Source organism: Chelon labrosus, assembly GCF_963514085.1.
Source record: "Chelon labrosus genome assembly, chromosome: 21".
Classification (NCBI taxonomy): domain Eukaryota; kingdom Metazoa; phylum Chordata; class Actinopteri; order Mugiliformes; family Mugilidae; genus Chelon; species Chelon labrosus.
In genome coordinates, this window is record NC_140354.1 from 5,139,429 (window position 1) to 5,152,903 (window position 13,475).

The 13,475-nt window shown below is 39.9% G+C and overlaps 1 protein-coding gene across 1 annotated transcript; it reads right to left on the bottom strand.

The window, feature by feature from the left end:
- mylk5 (myosin, light chain kinase 5) lies at positions 1–11,601 on the bottom strand. The gene is made up of 17 exons (XM_084570757.1): positions 10,015–11,601; positions 8,361–8,510; positions 7,687–7,839; positions 7,314–7,496; positions 6,797–6,832; positions 5,758–5,885; positions 5,511–5,664; positions 5,116–5,427; positions 4,913–5,021; positions 4,379–4,582; positions 4,078–4,295; positions 3,862–3,985; positions 2,822–2,974; positions 2,609–2,738; positions 2,445–2,532; positions 2,202–2,342; positions 1–1,937 (listed from the first exon to the last, which is right to left on the bottom strand). The coding sequence occupies exons 1-17, from the start codon at positions 10,133–10,135 to the stop codon at positions 1,732–1,734; spliced, it is 2,610 nt and encodes an 869-aa protein (XP_084426883.1). The 5' UTR covers positions 10,136–11,601; the 3' UTR covers positions 1–1,731.
- Positions 11,602–13,475: the final 1,874 nt, after the last annotated feature.

Here is a 13,475-nt window from a genome sequence, read left to right on the forward strand (position 1 = left end):
AGTCAAATAATAATGGATAAAGAATAATGTCAAAGTTGTGACGCTGAAAGAGTTACAAACCTAATGTACCTGCTGAGGAAGAAACTAAAGAATCAACAGCAATGGCTATCTATAAGCTATAATAAATCAGAATATCAACAGAATGCATCGATTTTCAGCCTCTAGTCTGAAAAGGGGACTAGTCTGTTGTTACTAAATAGCTCATACTGCTCTTCTTGGTGTTGTGTAACTATGTAAACTATATTGTGTAACATTTATGCTTGTATTTTATACTTATGAAACTTACACCACATTTGCGTTTTCAAAAGGATTTATCCATGCCAGAAGACAGTTTTGGAAGGCAATATTACAATAATTCACCATTAGCCAGAAATTACAAACAGAACTGTGATTTTACCTGAAACTATTTGTTTAAGACAGTTTATGACCATATCCATAAAGACATGTCAACCTCTATGCCACCACTATGCATCAGATTTACACAAAGATCCACATAATGTGTAGTGAAGTGTGTTGAAAGGGGACCTGGACTCCAGATTCATGCAAAAAGTGAGCCAGTAAAACACCTGCTATATTGTACAAAAAAATAAGCTGAAATAGACTCTGACTACAGATAAGAATACTTAAGAAAGATCTGTTTATTGTTAGTTTTTTTTTTAATGGGATCTGCTGAACAACAGATCGATCATTTTTCTCCATTAATGATACTTGTCTGTTTAATGTAACATAAATTTCTCAAAGCTCATAATGCTCTTCTTGGTGTTGTGTAACTATGTAAACTATATTGTGTAACGTTTATGCTTGTATTTTATACTTATGAAAGTTAAAAAACATTTGCGTTTTCAAAAGGATTTATCCATGCCAGAAGACAGTTTTGGAAGGCAATATTACAATAATTCACCATTAGCCAGAAATTACAAACAGAACTGTGATTTTACCTGAAACTATTTGTTTAAGACAGTTTATGACCATATCCATAAAGACATGTCAACCTCTATGCCACCACTATGCATCAGATTTACACAAAGATCCACATAATGTGTAGTGAAGTGTGTTGAAAGGGGACCTGGACTCCAGATTCATGCAAAAAGTGAGCCAGTAAAACACCTGCTATATTGTACAAAAAAATAAGCTGAAATAGACTCTGACTACAGATAAGAATACTTAAGAAAGATCTGTTTATTGTTAGTTTTTTTTTAATGGGATCTGCTGAACAACAGATCGATCATTTTTCTCCATTAATGATACTTGTCTGTTTAATGTAACATAAATTTCTCAAAGCTCATAATGCTCTTCTTGGTGTTGTGTAACTATGTAAACTATATTGTGTAACGTTTATGCTTGTATTTTATACTTATGAAAGTTAAAAAACATTTGCGTTTTCAAAAGGATTTATCCATGCCAGAAGACAGTTTTAGAAGGCAATATTACAGTAATTCACCATTAGCCAGAAATTACAAACAGAACTGTGATTTTACCTGAAACTATTTGTTTAAGACAGTTTTTGACCATATCCATAAAGACATGTCAACCTCTATGCATATAGCTCTGTAACAAAATACATCTGAATAATATAAATGTTGCACAATAACACATATCTTTCCAGCTACACTAAAAGGCGTACAGTCTGGTCCCCAGTTGTGTTCCTCATATTAAAACAAGAAAGTACAATAAGTCTGTTCAAGGTCTTAAAGAACATTATATTTATACAGTCATTTGTCGCATATGAACCTATTCTTGAACAATTAGTTTGGCTGAGCAGAGTGTCTCCCCATGGTCATTGGTGGCCTTACAGGTGTAAACATTGGAGTCATTAGAGCCCGCTTTCAATAGAACCAGGGTACAGCGGCCATCTTCCTCATACTCTATCTGCACTGTTGAGGACTCCACCACAGGTTCCTCACCACACAGCCACACCACCTCTGGGTCAGGGTATCCTGCCAACAAAGATAAGAGAGCGGGGTATTGAGCAATTGGCAACTTCTGAAATGAAGCAACACAGCCATAAAGCAGAGCTTTATGTGTTCAGAAGCAAGTATAATTATTTCCAGCCTGTGTGACTGTTTCCAGTCCCATGTCCTGTTATTCTACGTGGTTAGACCTTGAGACAGGAATCATTCTGTTTTAACTCAAGCCAAGTCTCATATTCTTTTATGTCTGACTTGTCTGAATTGAATCCAAGATAAGGAGTGGGTGTGTACCTGTGAGATAACATTCGAGACGGACACTGGATCCCTGAGCTACAGTCTGGTCTTCCAAGCTCTGGGTGAACTGTGGTGGTCCCTGCATCTTACGCTCCAGAGACTGCAGAGCATCTTCTGCCTCAGGGCTCAGGGGTAAGTCTAGGAGAGAGAAGAGAATGAGGGAAGAAGATAAGTGAGCCAGTTTAAACCAGGAAACTAAAATAGTGCTAATAAAATAATTAAAGAATGCATGTGTCTCACCTTGTTGAGGGCTTGTGAGAGTTACAGAGCTGTCACCTTTAGACAGTAGAGCCATTCTCTTGAGGGCTAACATGGCCTTGCCAGCTTTCTATAAGACAAATGTTTATGAGAAAACAAAACAAAACCTCAGTCCCAAATTAGAGTATCAGATGCGGTGTTATTACCTTCCACTTCTGCCTGGCTAAAAACCTCTTCATCTTCTCCTTGGACAGACTCTTGGTGGTGGCGAGATCTCCAGAGTCAAATGCTGCCATCCAGGGGTGGGCAAGGGCTTCTGCACAGGACATCCTCCGTCTGTTAAATACAAGAAGAGATCTTTATGTGGTCAAATGTAGATGGTGTTTGTAGGAAAAAGAGCTGTGTGTTTAATAAATCACCTGGTGTCCTTGTTGAGCAGGGAACTGATGAAATGTTTAGCCTCTTCTGTAATTTCTTCAAAGCTATCCTCATCAAACTCCCACTGAGCTGCCGTCACCAAGGCCAGGGTCTCTGCATCACTGTTTCCCTGGAATGGAGACTCGCCACTCAGCCTGCATCACAGAAGAATATATTGTATCAACCTGTGTCCACTAGGTGGCAATAAAAGGCTACAATTTACTAGGGGCCTTCTGAAAAGCAGTTTGGATTAGGTCAAGTGCCAGATGTACATGAATGCAGGTGACTAAATGCTAGTTTGATATGATGTAGTTGGAGTTGAGAATTTGGATCCTCTTGTGCATGGTAAATATGAAACTCAGTTAGCTTAGCACACCCAATGGATGAAACTGGATGAACAGGTAGTGTGGCCACCAGCCAGGCAACAGTTCGTCTTACCACCATCTGCAGTGATAATTAACACTTACATAAAGTCACTCTTGTGCGTCTGTTTGGTAACTACTCTTAACTCCTGAGTGCAATATCCATCTCTTCAGCTGCTAAGTGCTCCACTACATTCATCAGCTGTTGCTTGCTTTGTTTGTGTGTCATTGTAGCAGGTAATGTACAGTGGTTTTTTAGTGCTTTTGATTTTTGATAGGCTGAGAGCTGCGGGTGAAAATGGTGCTAAAAGAGTGGTGAGAGTGATGATGTTACAATCGTGGGACAGAGTTTAAACTATGAGCTTAGCCTATTTATGAAAGCAGGTAAAACCAAGACGAGCTGCAGTGACGCAAACATTTTCATTATGTCACACTGTTTGGCACATTGTTAATATGAAAATACTGACTGTAGGCACTTTTAAATTTGATTAAGAATTATTTGACTTTGTATTTCTTGGTTAGATCCAATTGCTTTATGGGGTCCGAGGAAACCAGGGGGGATAAAGCCAGGCTTTGCATATATTGTGCAGACAGACATTAATCAGCTTATTTTGATGAAATTAAATAAAACACATTTCAGACTATTAACTTAGAGCCACTGGAGTGGCAGTGTGACTCACAAGATGTAGCAGATGACTCCAATACTCCACATGTCAGTGGCAAAACACACAGGCTCATAGCTGATCACTTCAGGTGCCACAAACTCAGGTGTCCCGTGCATTACCTTCAGAGGTGTACTGCCATCTGGTAAACATACATTACCATCATTTATTTTGAGATACATGGTAGTTAAACAGATAAATACATATATAAAAAGGGAGTTGCATTTTACATACCAAGCCTGCTGGCTAATCCAAAGTCAATGATCTTAATGGATGTGCCAGTGGTGTCAACACACACAATGTTTTCAGGTTTGAGATCCAGGTGGATAATGTTCTGCTGGTGCATAAAAGCAATTCCCTCCAGGATCTGCTGCATGTAGCGCACACTGGCAGGCTCTGTGTGCTCAAAGTTGTCATCAACAATACGTTCAAACAGTTCCCCACCAGCAATGCTGCAGGCAGACAAACTACAGTGAGACAGTGTATACACCCAGAATTTGCAGTTAAGGTAAGAACTTCTCATGATGATACCCACAACTCCATGACCATGACCATCTCAGGCTTGTGATCATATGCTGCCAAACACTGAACTAGTTTGGGGTGGTGGAGGTAGTTCATCAGTTCTATCTCTTTACGAGCTGCCTCCCTCTCCTTGGCACGACGTCCTTTGTAGAACTTCCCAGCGCACACATGTCCTGTCTCTTTGTGAGTTAGCTTGAAGACCAAGCCAAATTTTCCCCTATCAATGAGACGAGATAGATGTAACTGTTACACTATCACAATTCTTGAGCCAGTCACAATGGATCTTTTTAAGCACCATCTCTCCTTCAAAATTAAATACTACCGTTTCTTTCCTTGAAATTATTACCTGCAACCGCTGGTGTTGTAAAATCTACATTGGTGTGCAAGACTCTACATGCATATACAGTATTTTAATCCTCTCTCGACTGCACTTGGCAGAATTTCCCCTCCTCCCACACATACTTGTGAAAGATCAAGTTTTCTTTTTTCTGTTCTCCAAAGAATTTTGGAGTTACTTAAAAACAAGTTTTTAAATGGTATCACTTACATGCCCAGTTTCTCCTGCAATATGTAGTGATCTGTGACTTTGTGAGAGGAGTCAATAGTGACACATTTATACATTTGAGGGGCTTCCTCTTCTTGTGCTTTTCCTAAATCTGCAAACACAGGAGCAACAGCTTTAAAATAAAGATTATTACATTTGCCTATACAGTATTTTAAAATGTAGTGTCATAAGCCATGCCACTTCACCTTTCTGCTCCATCCTAACTACTGGTGACACTGGTCCTGGCTCGCTTACTCCCACTGCGTTATAGGCCCTCACCCTGAAACAGTATTCCTGTTGAGGCAGAAGCCCAGAGGACACTCTGTACGATGTACTTTTACACTGAGCAGTGAGTTCACTCCAATCCCCAGACTTGGCGTGTCCTTGATTCTTTACTTCAACCACATAACCCAGTATGGCATTGCCGCCGTCGTAGCAGGGGCCCGACCACGACAACACAAGACTGGATGCAGAGACAAGGGTGATCACAGGGCAGGAGGCGGGAGGCTCTGGCCTTTCTGGTGGAAGGGTGATTAAAAAAAAAAGCTTTCAAGTAACTGCTTCACTTGGTCACGACATTTCAGAATATGTGGTGTCTCACCTATAACAGAAAGGGTAAGAGTGTGTTGTGCTGAGCTCTTGCGGTCCTTCACTACAACAGTATAGCGACCTGTGTGCTGTGGTTTAGCCTCTGCTATAACCAGTGTACTGCTCCGATCTGTGTTTTCTGCCCAAAGCTCCTGACCCTCCACTATCTAAAGATAAAAACACATGGTGGTGGTTGTGGTGGAGGTGACAAAAGTGGACTTTTTTTTTTTTTTTAGCAAATATCCTTTGTGTTACTGTACCTGTTCTTTGTTTCTGATCCAACAAGACACCACAGGTGGGTTACCGGTGAAGAAACACGTCAACCTGGCAGTTTGTCCCACCTTCACCTCGAGATGCTGTGGTGAGTTATGGAAATGTAATACTGGGCCTGCAAAGACAAAACAAAATGCGTGTTTTGACTCAAAGCTCATTGTAGTGTCTAGTTGAATTCAACAGCTGAATGCTTAAAATATCACACTGGAAGGAAACTCCAGAGTGTGGTGTGTGAGTGTCAGATAAAGACAGAGACCCTTATGTCCTTATTATTACAGTATACAGCAGGCTAAATGTCTCAAGTGGAAACATAATGCTAAACAGATGACCTGCCACACACAAGTACAACCAGTCCTTGTGTAATCAAGTGTGTTAACCAATGTTACCTGTTTGAAAACTAATGTGTTTGTCACACTCACAGCTGTTTACTTTACAAAAACTTTAAACATACATATACTGTACAGTATACTATGCTTACACAGAATTATCCTGTTTTTGTTTTAGACTAAAAAATTCATATATGAGCTTAGGTCAATGTAACCTCCCATAAATGCGATATTCAAATACTGTGGCACCAGAATGGTGAATTTGACTAGTCAATCTGATAAGTATCCAAAAGCTTACCTTCGGAGTCTTATCTCTTGTCACCCCTTACATACCATAAAACAATAAGTTATATCCTGTGCTCTCTTAACAGACATCCACACCTTAGTATTTGAGCTTTTCATGGTTTGGTTGCAGCAGCCTACACCCTAAGGTAAAGTTTCCCAGTATAAAGCACAAAACCCTACAGACATTATTGCAAGAACAAAGGCTAAAAAGAAAGGTGCAGCTCCAGGAAAAACCACAACAGCACAAACACTAACCAGACTCTACTGGATACGTTTCATCAGTATAAGAGAAACAACATGAGCCAAAACAGACAATGTAGCAAACAATAAACAGGGTGGATGATGGAAAGACAGGTGCACTGCTCGATCATTTGGCAGAGATAGTGACTGAAGAGAAGAAAAAAAAAGAACTCACCTGTCCCTGAGTTAGCTCTCTTCTTTGGGATGACTTCTGCAGAGACAGATGAAGTGCAGGTAGGTTTAAGCAGGGAAGGTTAAAGGTGTGGCTCTGTTCTAACTATGGCTATCAGTTTACAGCAAGTTTTACTGTACTGTGCACTGTCCACTTCCTTACATGGTATTCTCTTAGGACAGAGTGCATTTAGTGGGTGTTTCAGGGAGCTACACTGTTGTGAGAATTTCTGTGTGACTGGTATACATGTCGCCTAACAGCCAATCACACAAGGACTGGGAGTGTGTTTCCTTTTATAAATATAGCATGGATATCCTGAAGGAGTTAAAACAATGCTATGAAGGCCAAGATAAGCCCTGATGCATCAAAACCTGTAAGTACTGTATCTATATGTGCAACATAACAGTTTAGGAAGGCAAACGAAAACTTCACTGTATGCATAATTACGTAATAAATTCATGTATATGGTCGCAAATCGAAAAATCCTTTGTTTTTATGTAGGGGTTCATTGTCCGATTACCTCTTGGAGATGAGACTGGGCTCTGCTTATCAGAGTCTATGGGAGAGGTACAATGAGAGCCTTTGAGCTTCTGCAGCTCATCTCTGGGGACCTGCTGTGAACTTCCGTTTTCCATTGTGGTCTTGGATGCAGAAGTGGGGATCTCTGAAACATGATTCTGCACACCAAAGATAGTTTCGAAGTCTATAGAGGAAAAGGAAAAGAGACTTCATCAGACATTAGTCTGTGCATAGCTCCTACTTTTTAAAAATAGATATTCTATTGCATTAATCAATCTTTATTATAACCTGTGTGAAGTGTAATTTGTAATTAGCAGCAAATTGTTGCTGTCATCTATTAATTCTCTCCCAGTTCACCCCAGGGTGTTCCTCACCTCTGACCAACACAGTAGCGCTGCAGGATGTCTTCCCTGCAACACTTTCTGCCAAGCAGGTGTAGGCACCGGCGTCTTCTGGTAAGCACTCTCTTACCACAAATTTCACCTCCTTGTCAGTGAAGGAAGGATTTCCAAAACGTGCCACTTCACCTGCCCATAGGAGTAAATAAATAAGCTAGAAACACTCTTTTCCACTGGTCTAATGGTAGCTCTTTGAACCCTGAAGTGGATCCATCTTTACCTGCTTGCTTCATATTCAGTAATTGTTTACTACTAAACTTTGGGCAAAATTACAATGGACAAGTCTCCAAAAATACCAAATTACAGAAGATTATTTAGAAAAGACAAAAGACATCAAGAAATTAATTTGAAGTTGCAGACATAAAAAAAAAAAAAAAAAAAAAAAAAAATGAGTATATGGTTTAATATAAGATGCTTACAGAATCTAAAATGTCACAAATTTCAGTTTTGTCCCAAAAGGTATTTCCAGATATGGAAAAATACCTACTTCCAAATTTTAGTTCTTGCTGCTTTTGTTTATTTGATGTACAAATCGAATTGTGGATTTCAGAAACTTTTGCCGACTTTCAATATGTATATCTGAGGAATTTTAAGAACATCTGATCCCAAGCAAACGTTAAGATCCCGCATTATAAATTGTCTCTGCTCACCATTGTGCAACCACATAACTTTGATTGGCTCACTTCCTGAGAGAACCCCACGTAGTGTGATGTCACTTCCTTCATCCACACAGCAGTCCTCCAAGGGCTCTACGAAGACAGGGGGATCCGAATATTTACTGGAGGAAAGGGTGAGAGACCCTGTATTAGGAAGAGAGAAAGAGTAAAGGTGTGAGACACAGAAAAGAAGGTTTACTTATGTATTACTTATGTATCACTTAACTGTATCTAGTTACTCTAGAGTTCTCATTATAATCTCTAAATTCCCCACCCTTCACATACCAAACTTTATGAGACATATTCTCTGTGGGTGTTTCTTAAATGAGAAGTAACACCAGCCAGTAATGCATCAGAAATAAAATGTGTGACAGCCCTCTGTCAAACAGTCCACACCACTTTGTCCCCTTTTCTGTTCTTCCTTTTCTCTCTTATTAAATGTGTCACGTGAAATGAGCTTTCCACTGACTCGAGACACATATTACCGAGTAAATGCAGTATTTCACTTCATGACTGTATCTTGGATCCCTGTTGTATGAGGGAAGATTTTGCCTAGAATTGCCTAGAGGCGTGTTCTGATTCAGTAAAGTTGGATAAACCAGAACAACTTTATAAGCAACATTGAGTGGCTGACATTGAGTGATGTCACCGGTACAGTTAGGTGCCATTACATATGTCATGTTAGTAATCTGCATTAAGCGCTGTAATCCCACGTAAGACCGTGTGCTGTATACTAGTTATGGTTTAACCATATATGCGTTTTATCGTCAACCTTTAGCCAGTGTTTACAATGCTGAGTTATTTACCATAAATCCTGATGTTTGAGCAATAAACACTCTGTACCTCTCTGCTGTACCTCTGCACACAGAGAGAAAGAGCCTCACGATTCTTTCATCTTGACTCTTCTCCTTTTTTTTTGCAAGAATCATGTAAAAGTCAAAACTCTAGATTAGCAGGCCAATGCAGTCAAAGTGAAATGAAACTTTCAAAAACCTCAGACATGCACAAGGCCAACTCTTTGTTTGTTAGTTCCTGAAAAAAATACTGTGCAAGGTTGCTCTACAGTTGTCAACAGAGGTCTGTGATATAAACAGTGTAATTAAGATAATATTATGAATCTAAAAAAGAACAGATAAACATGAGAAATGTTGCTTATTCAAATGTGACATTACGAAAACTAATTAAAAATAATATGCTGTGAGTGCGTGGGAAATGAAATGTCCAGTGTAGTCGTGAAAGTAAAAGGTCCCCAAAACAATAAACAATCAGATAACTGGAAAAATCAAACGCAGGACAAACATAACACCGGATATTAACTTCAAGGGCAACAAACTGTGTGAAGTGTGTCTCCTTTTCAATGGAAAATAATATCTGCCTGTTTCACTTTGTAATGTTGATCTGAAAGTGCCAAGAAATAAAGATCATTATCACTGTTATTATCATTTTTACACCAGGTGTTGGTTACAGGCTGTTTTTGCAGCATGTCAACCTCTCATCAAGGCACTGCCATGTACAGACTTGTTTGTTTGAATGCTGACATTAATAACGTAACCAATTCTACCGGACGAGTTCCTTCTAATACAAACACACAACCATAAAATGTTAACCTTCCCGATTCCCCCTCCTCTCTCTGTCATGCAACTCTTACCTGTATCAGTACATTTGACTGAGGTTCTGGTCTCTTTTCCTGATGCCGATGATGCACAGGGTGGCTTGATATGCATCCTGAAGGTTGACACATAACGCTGTTTGCTGCCATCACCATTCATGTCTGTTTAAGAGCGGCCCAGCCTCTGAACGGAACAACAAAAAAATATTTTACAAAGTCATCTCCTAGGCCGATTATGACACTTCCTTCCACTGTCGCTGTGGTGTGGGCCTCTGCAGCTTGCCCTCTCTCACACTTCAGTAAAACAAGTCCGTCTCTCTGTCTCACTCTCTGCTAAGCCGGTGAAGCTCTGCCCTCACTCCTCACACTTTAATGCACATGTTAGAGCTGTCTTTTCTCACCCTCCCCTACACAAACTCCACCTACATGGCAAATGTTTCTGTTTCGTTTGGCCATTTCAGGCAGGCCAGGCAGCTCCTTATCTCTCCACTCTAAATATTCTCTCTAAAGTGAATACTGCACTCAAACACCCATTTTTACGATCATGACTAATAAACAAACACTACACGTAAATGAGGATAGACAGAAAGAGAGAGAGTGGGATGAAGAAGGGGCTTATCTATCTACCCAGCCAAAGGTCAGATATTGTGCTGCTTGTTGAATGCGCCGCTACTCATTGATTTCTCTGTTTGTGCTCTGACTTATCAGTGCTGCAGCTGAACTTTGTGATGTCAGTCACATCGACTTTGCAAGGGTTCATTTCACGCCAGTGGACTCCAAAGCTTTTACTGCAACCAACAGGCTTCTAAATGATATGTGGCTTTAAGTGTGAAAGCCTGTTCTGGTACAGTACAGCCGGCACACACAAGGTGTCCTTTTTTTTAACCGTAAAAGTGTCACTTCAATAGAGCCACCTGCTGCTATGGTAACCAACAGATGTCTCTAGAGGGGCCAGCTGTTGTTAAAACATATGTTGTTGGGATGGTGGTGTTCTGCTGGGTTAGGCACAATCACACAGTCTGCATTATTTATTACAGGATTCATTCATGAAAAACTAATTAAAACAAATAAATCATCCTGCCTAGACTTAATATGTCTGAATATTGGTACACTGGTGCTAGTGATGTGAGTTAACTGTATTAATATTGCTGTATGTCGATGAATACTGAAGCCCAGTGAGGTGATTATAACATCTCTTTCCACTCCACTCCCATCCCAGCTTCCTAAATTCCACATCAGTGATCACACAGAATAGCAGTTTTAGTTTCTGTGAGAGGAGAATTCCCAAATCAAACATTTACCAAAAGCCTGCACACACAGAGACATCATTGTTAGGACCTGTTCATAATAGAGAGTGAATATGTTAGAAATACATACAGCAGGAAAGGCCAGTTTTGCAAATTCACTGCTCTTCTAAAATAGCAGAAGTTTTGAAGATAATTCAGCAAGTGCTGCAACAGACACAAATTCGCTAAATATTCTGAGAACAATTAAACCAGAGTAAATGCTAGCACAGTCTATACCCATTACCTATCTTAGGTTGCATTTGCTGTAGACACCCTCTGTGCATTATTTTGCAGTATATAGTAGCCACAGTCTGATTTACTCTGTCAAATGATCATAACCATACACCACACACACTCAGGCCACTGGTATATACTGGAGGACACTGGATTAAATCACCACTCTTGCACGTTGTGATAGACATGGTGTTTAATAAGTTCTGACTCATATCTTTAAGTAAGACATGACAGCTTCCTGGGAAAAAGACAACAAACAGCGAAAGCTGGCAGAAATGCTCAAAGCTGCAGAGTTGCTCATTAAAAGGAAACAGTGTCATAATGCTGAATTTCCCCCTCCGAGTCATAGCCCGGAGCAGCATGATTATTGTAATTTAGGCCTGGGTCCAGTTATAACACACAAAAGACCAATTAGACTACTCCTGCACTGTTGTCTACATTCCCATCCCCTCTCACCACATGATAGGTATGCGTGCAACTGGCTTGGTTTGCTTTCTGTCCACAATTGACTCTTGTGATAAAATCAAAACATTCCTGTCTCTACAGAACTATCTACCATCTAAACATGAGGGTAGAGATGTAGAATAAAGATAATAACAGCAGAGTGATGTAAGTGACGTATTGTGAATAAATATGAATTCCAGTAAAAAAGTAGTAAAGAAGATTGTCTTGGCAAATTTCCCCACTGTGGGATACATTAAAGGATTATTATCTTAAATGTCAGACTGCATACTGCTAATGCAATATGGGAAGCAATAGACGAGGTTTGGCATTTTAGTGTGTTACTTAGACATTTACCACCCGCCTAAACCAGATCAGTCACTCCCATTCCATAACAATGACAATAACCCTAACCCAGCAGGACGCAGCCTGACTCAGGCACACACACAAAAACAGTTTAGGAACAACTTCAAAAACATGAAGAACAGCACAAGGTGTTGACCTGGCCTCCAAATTCACTAGGTCCCAAAATAATCAAGTATATGTGGGATGCACTAGAGCAAGCCTGATCCAAAGAGGCCCCTTCCCTCAACCCATATGACATTCTGTTGCCAGACACCACAGGACACCCTCAGAAGGCCCATGTCCATTCTCTGATGAGTCACAACTGTTTTGGAGGCACAAGGGAGTCCTACACAATATTAGGAAGGTGGTCATAATGTTATGCCTGATCGGTGTACACTTACCTTCATATGATCAAGCTCGCAAGCCCACAAGTGAAATGCAGTGCCCTCTGGTGTCAGATGTCTTCTTCTTTTTTTTTTTTTTTTTTTTTGCAGAACCTATAACCACAAGTAATGTCATTGACTCAGAATGGGCTTTCCAGTTAAAAGATGGCGCTGAAGATGTGGTCCAACATTCAGTTTCAAAGCAAGGACTTTTGACAATAATTATCTGAAACTGTTGACAGAAGTCAGTTCCTTCCACAGTGACTAAGAATTAAAATAGGGACACCATCCAGTGGTAAACTATGTGCATGGAAGCAGTTTATCTGCATCTAGAAGGTTCTAGATTTGGAACAATGTGGAACACAAAACAGTACACAAACACTTGACTTGCAGTCTCATCCCTGTAATACTTCTGTAGTATTTTAAATGAGAAGTTCAGATAATCTTACTTTGTCAAAGTTTTTGCTGGAAATTTTAAATAGAATATTGGACTATTAGGTTAGTACCTATAATCTGTTATATGAATAGTTGTATACAGTTTATATTTATGAAAACTGGCACTGCCCAGCTCAAGCTATTATTATTTAAAAAGGCCTACAGATTAATGTGGCCTTTCCCTAACATGAATCTCAACATAAACCTCAGCCTTTTTAGTGACAGCCAGCCATGGCCTGGTATGGTGCAGGAATACCTTACTTGTCAAGACGACACTCAATTCTCAAACAAACATTATGAATCTATCATTAACAATATAATTAAGTGTTTCAAAGGTGTGGAGATTAAATTATGTCACTGGAATTCAAACTCTGGG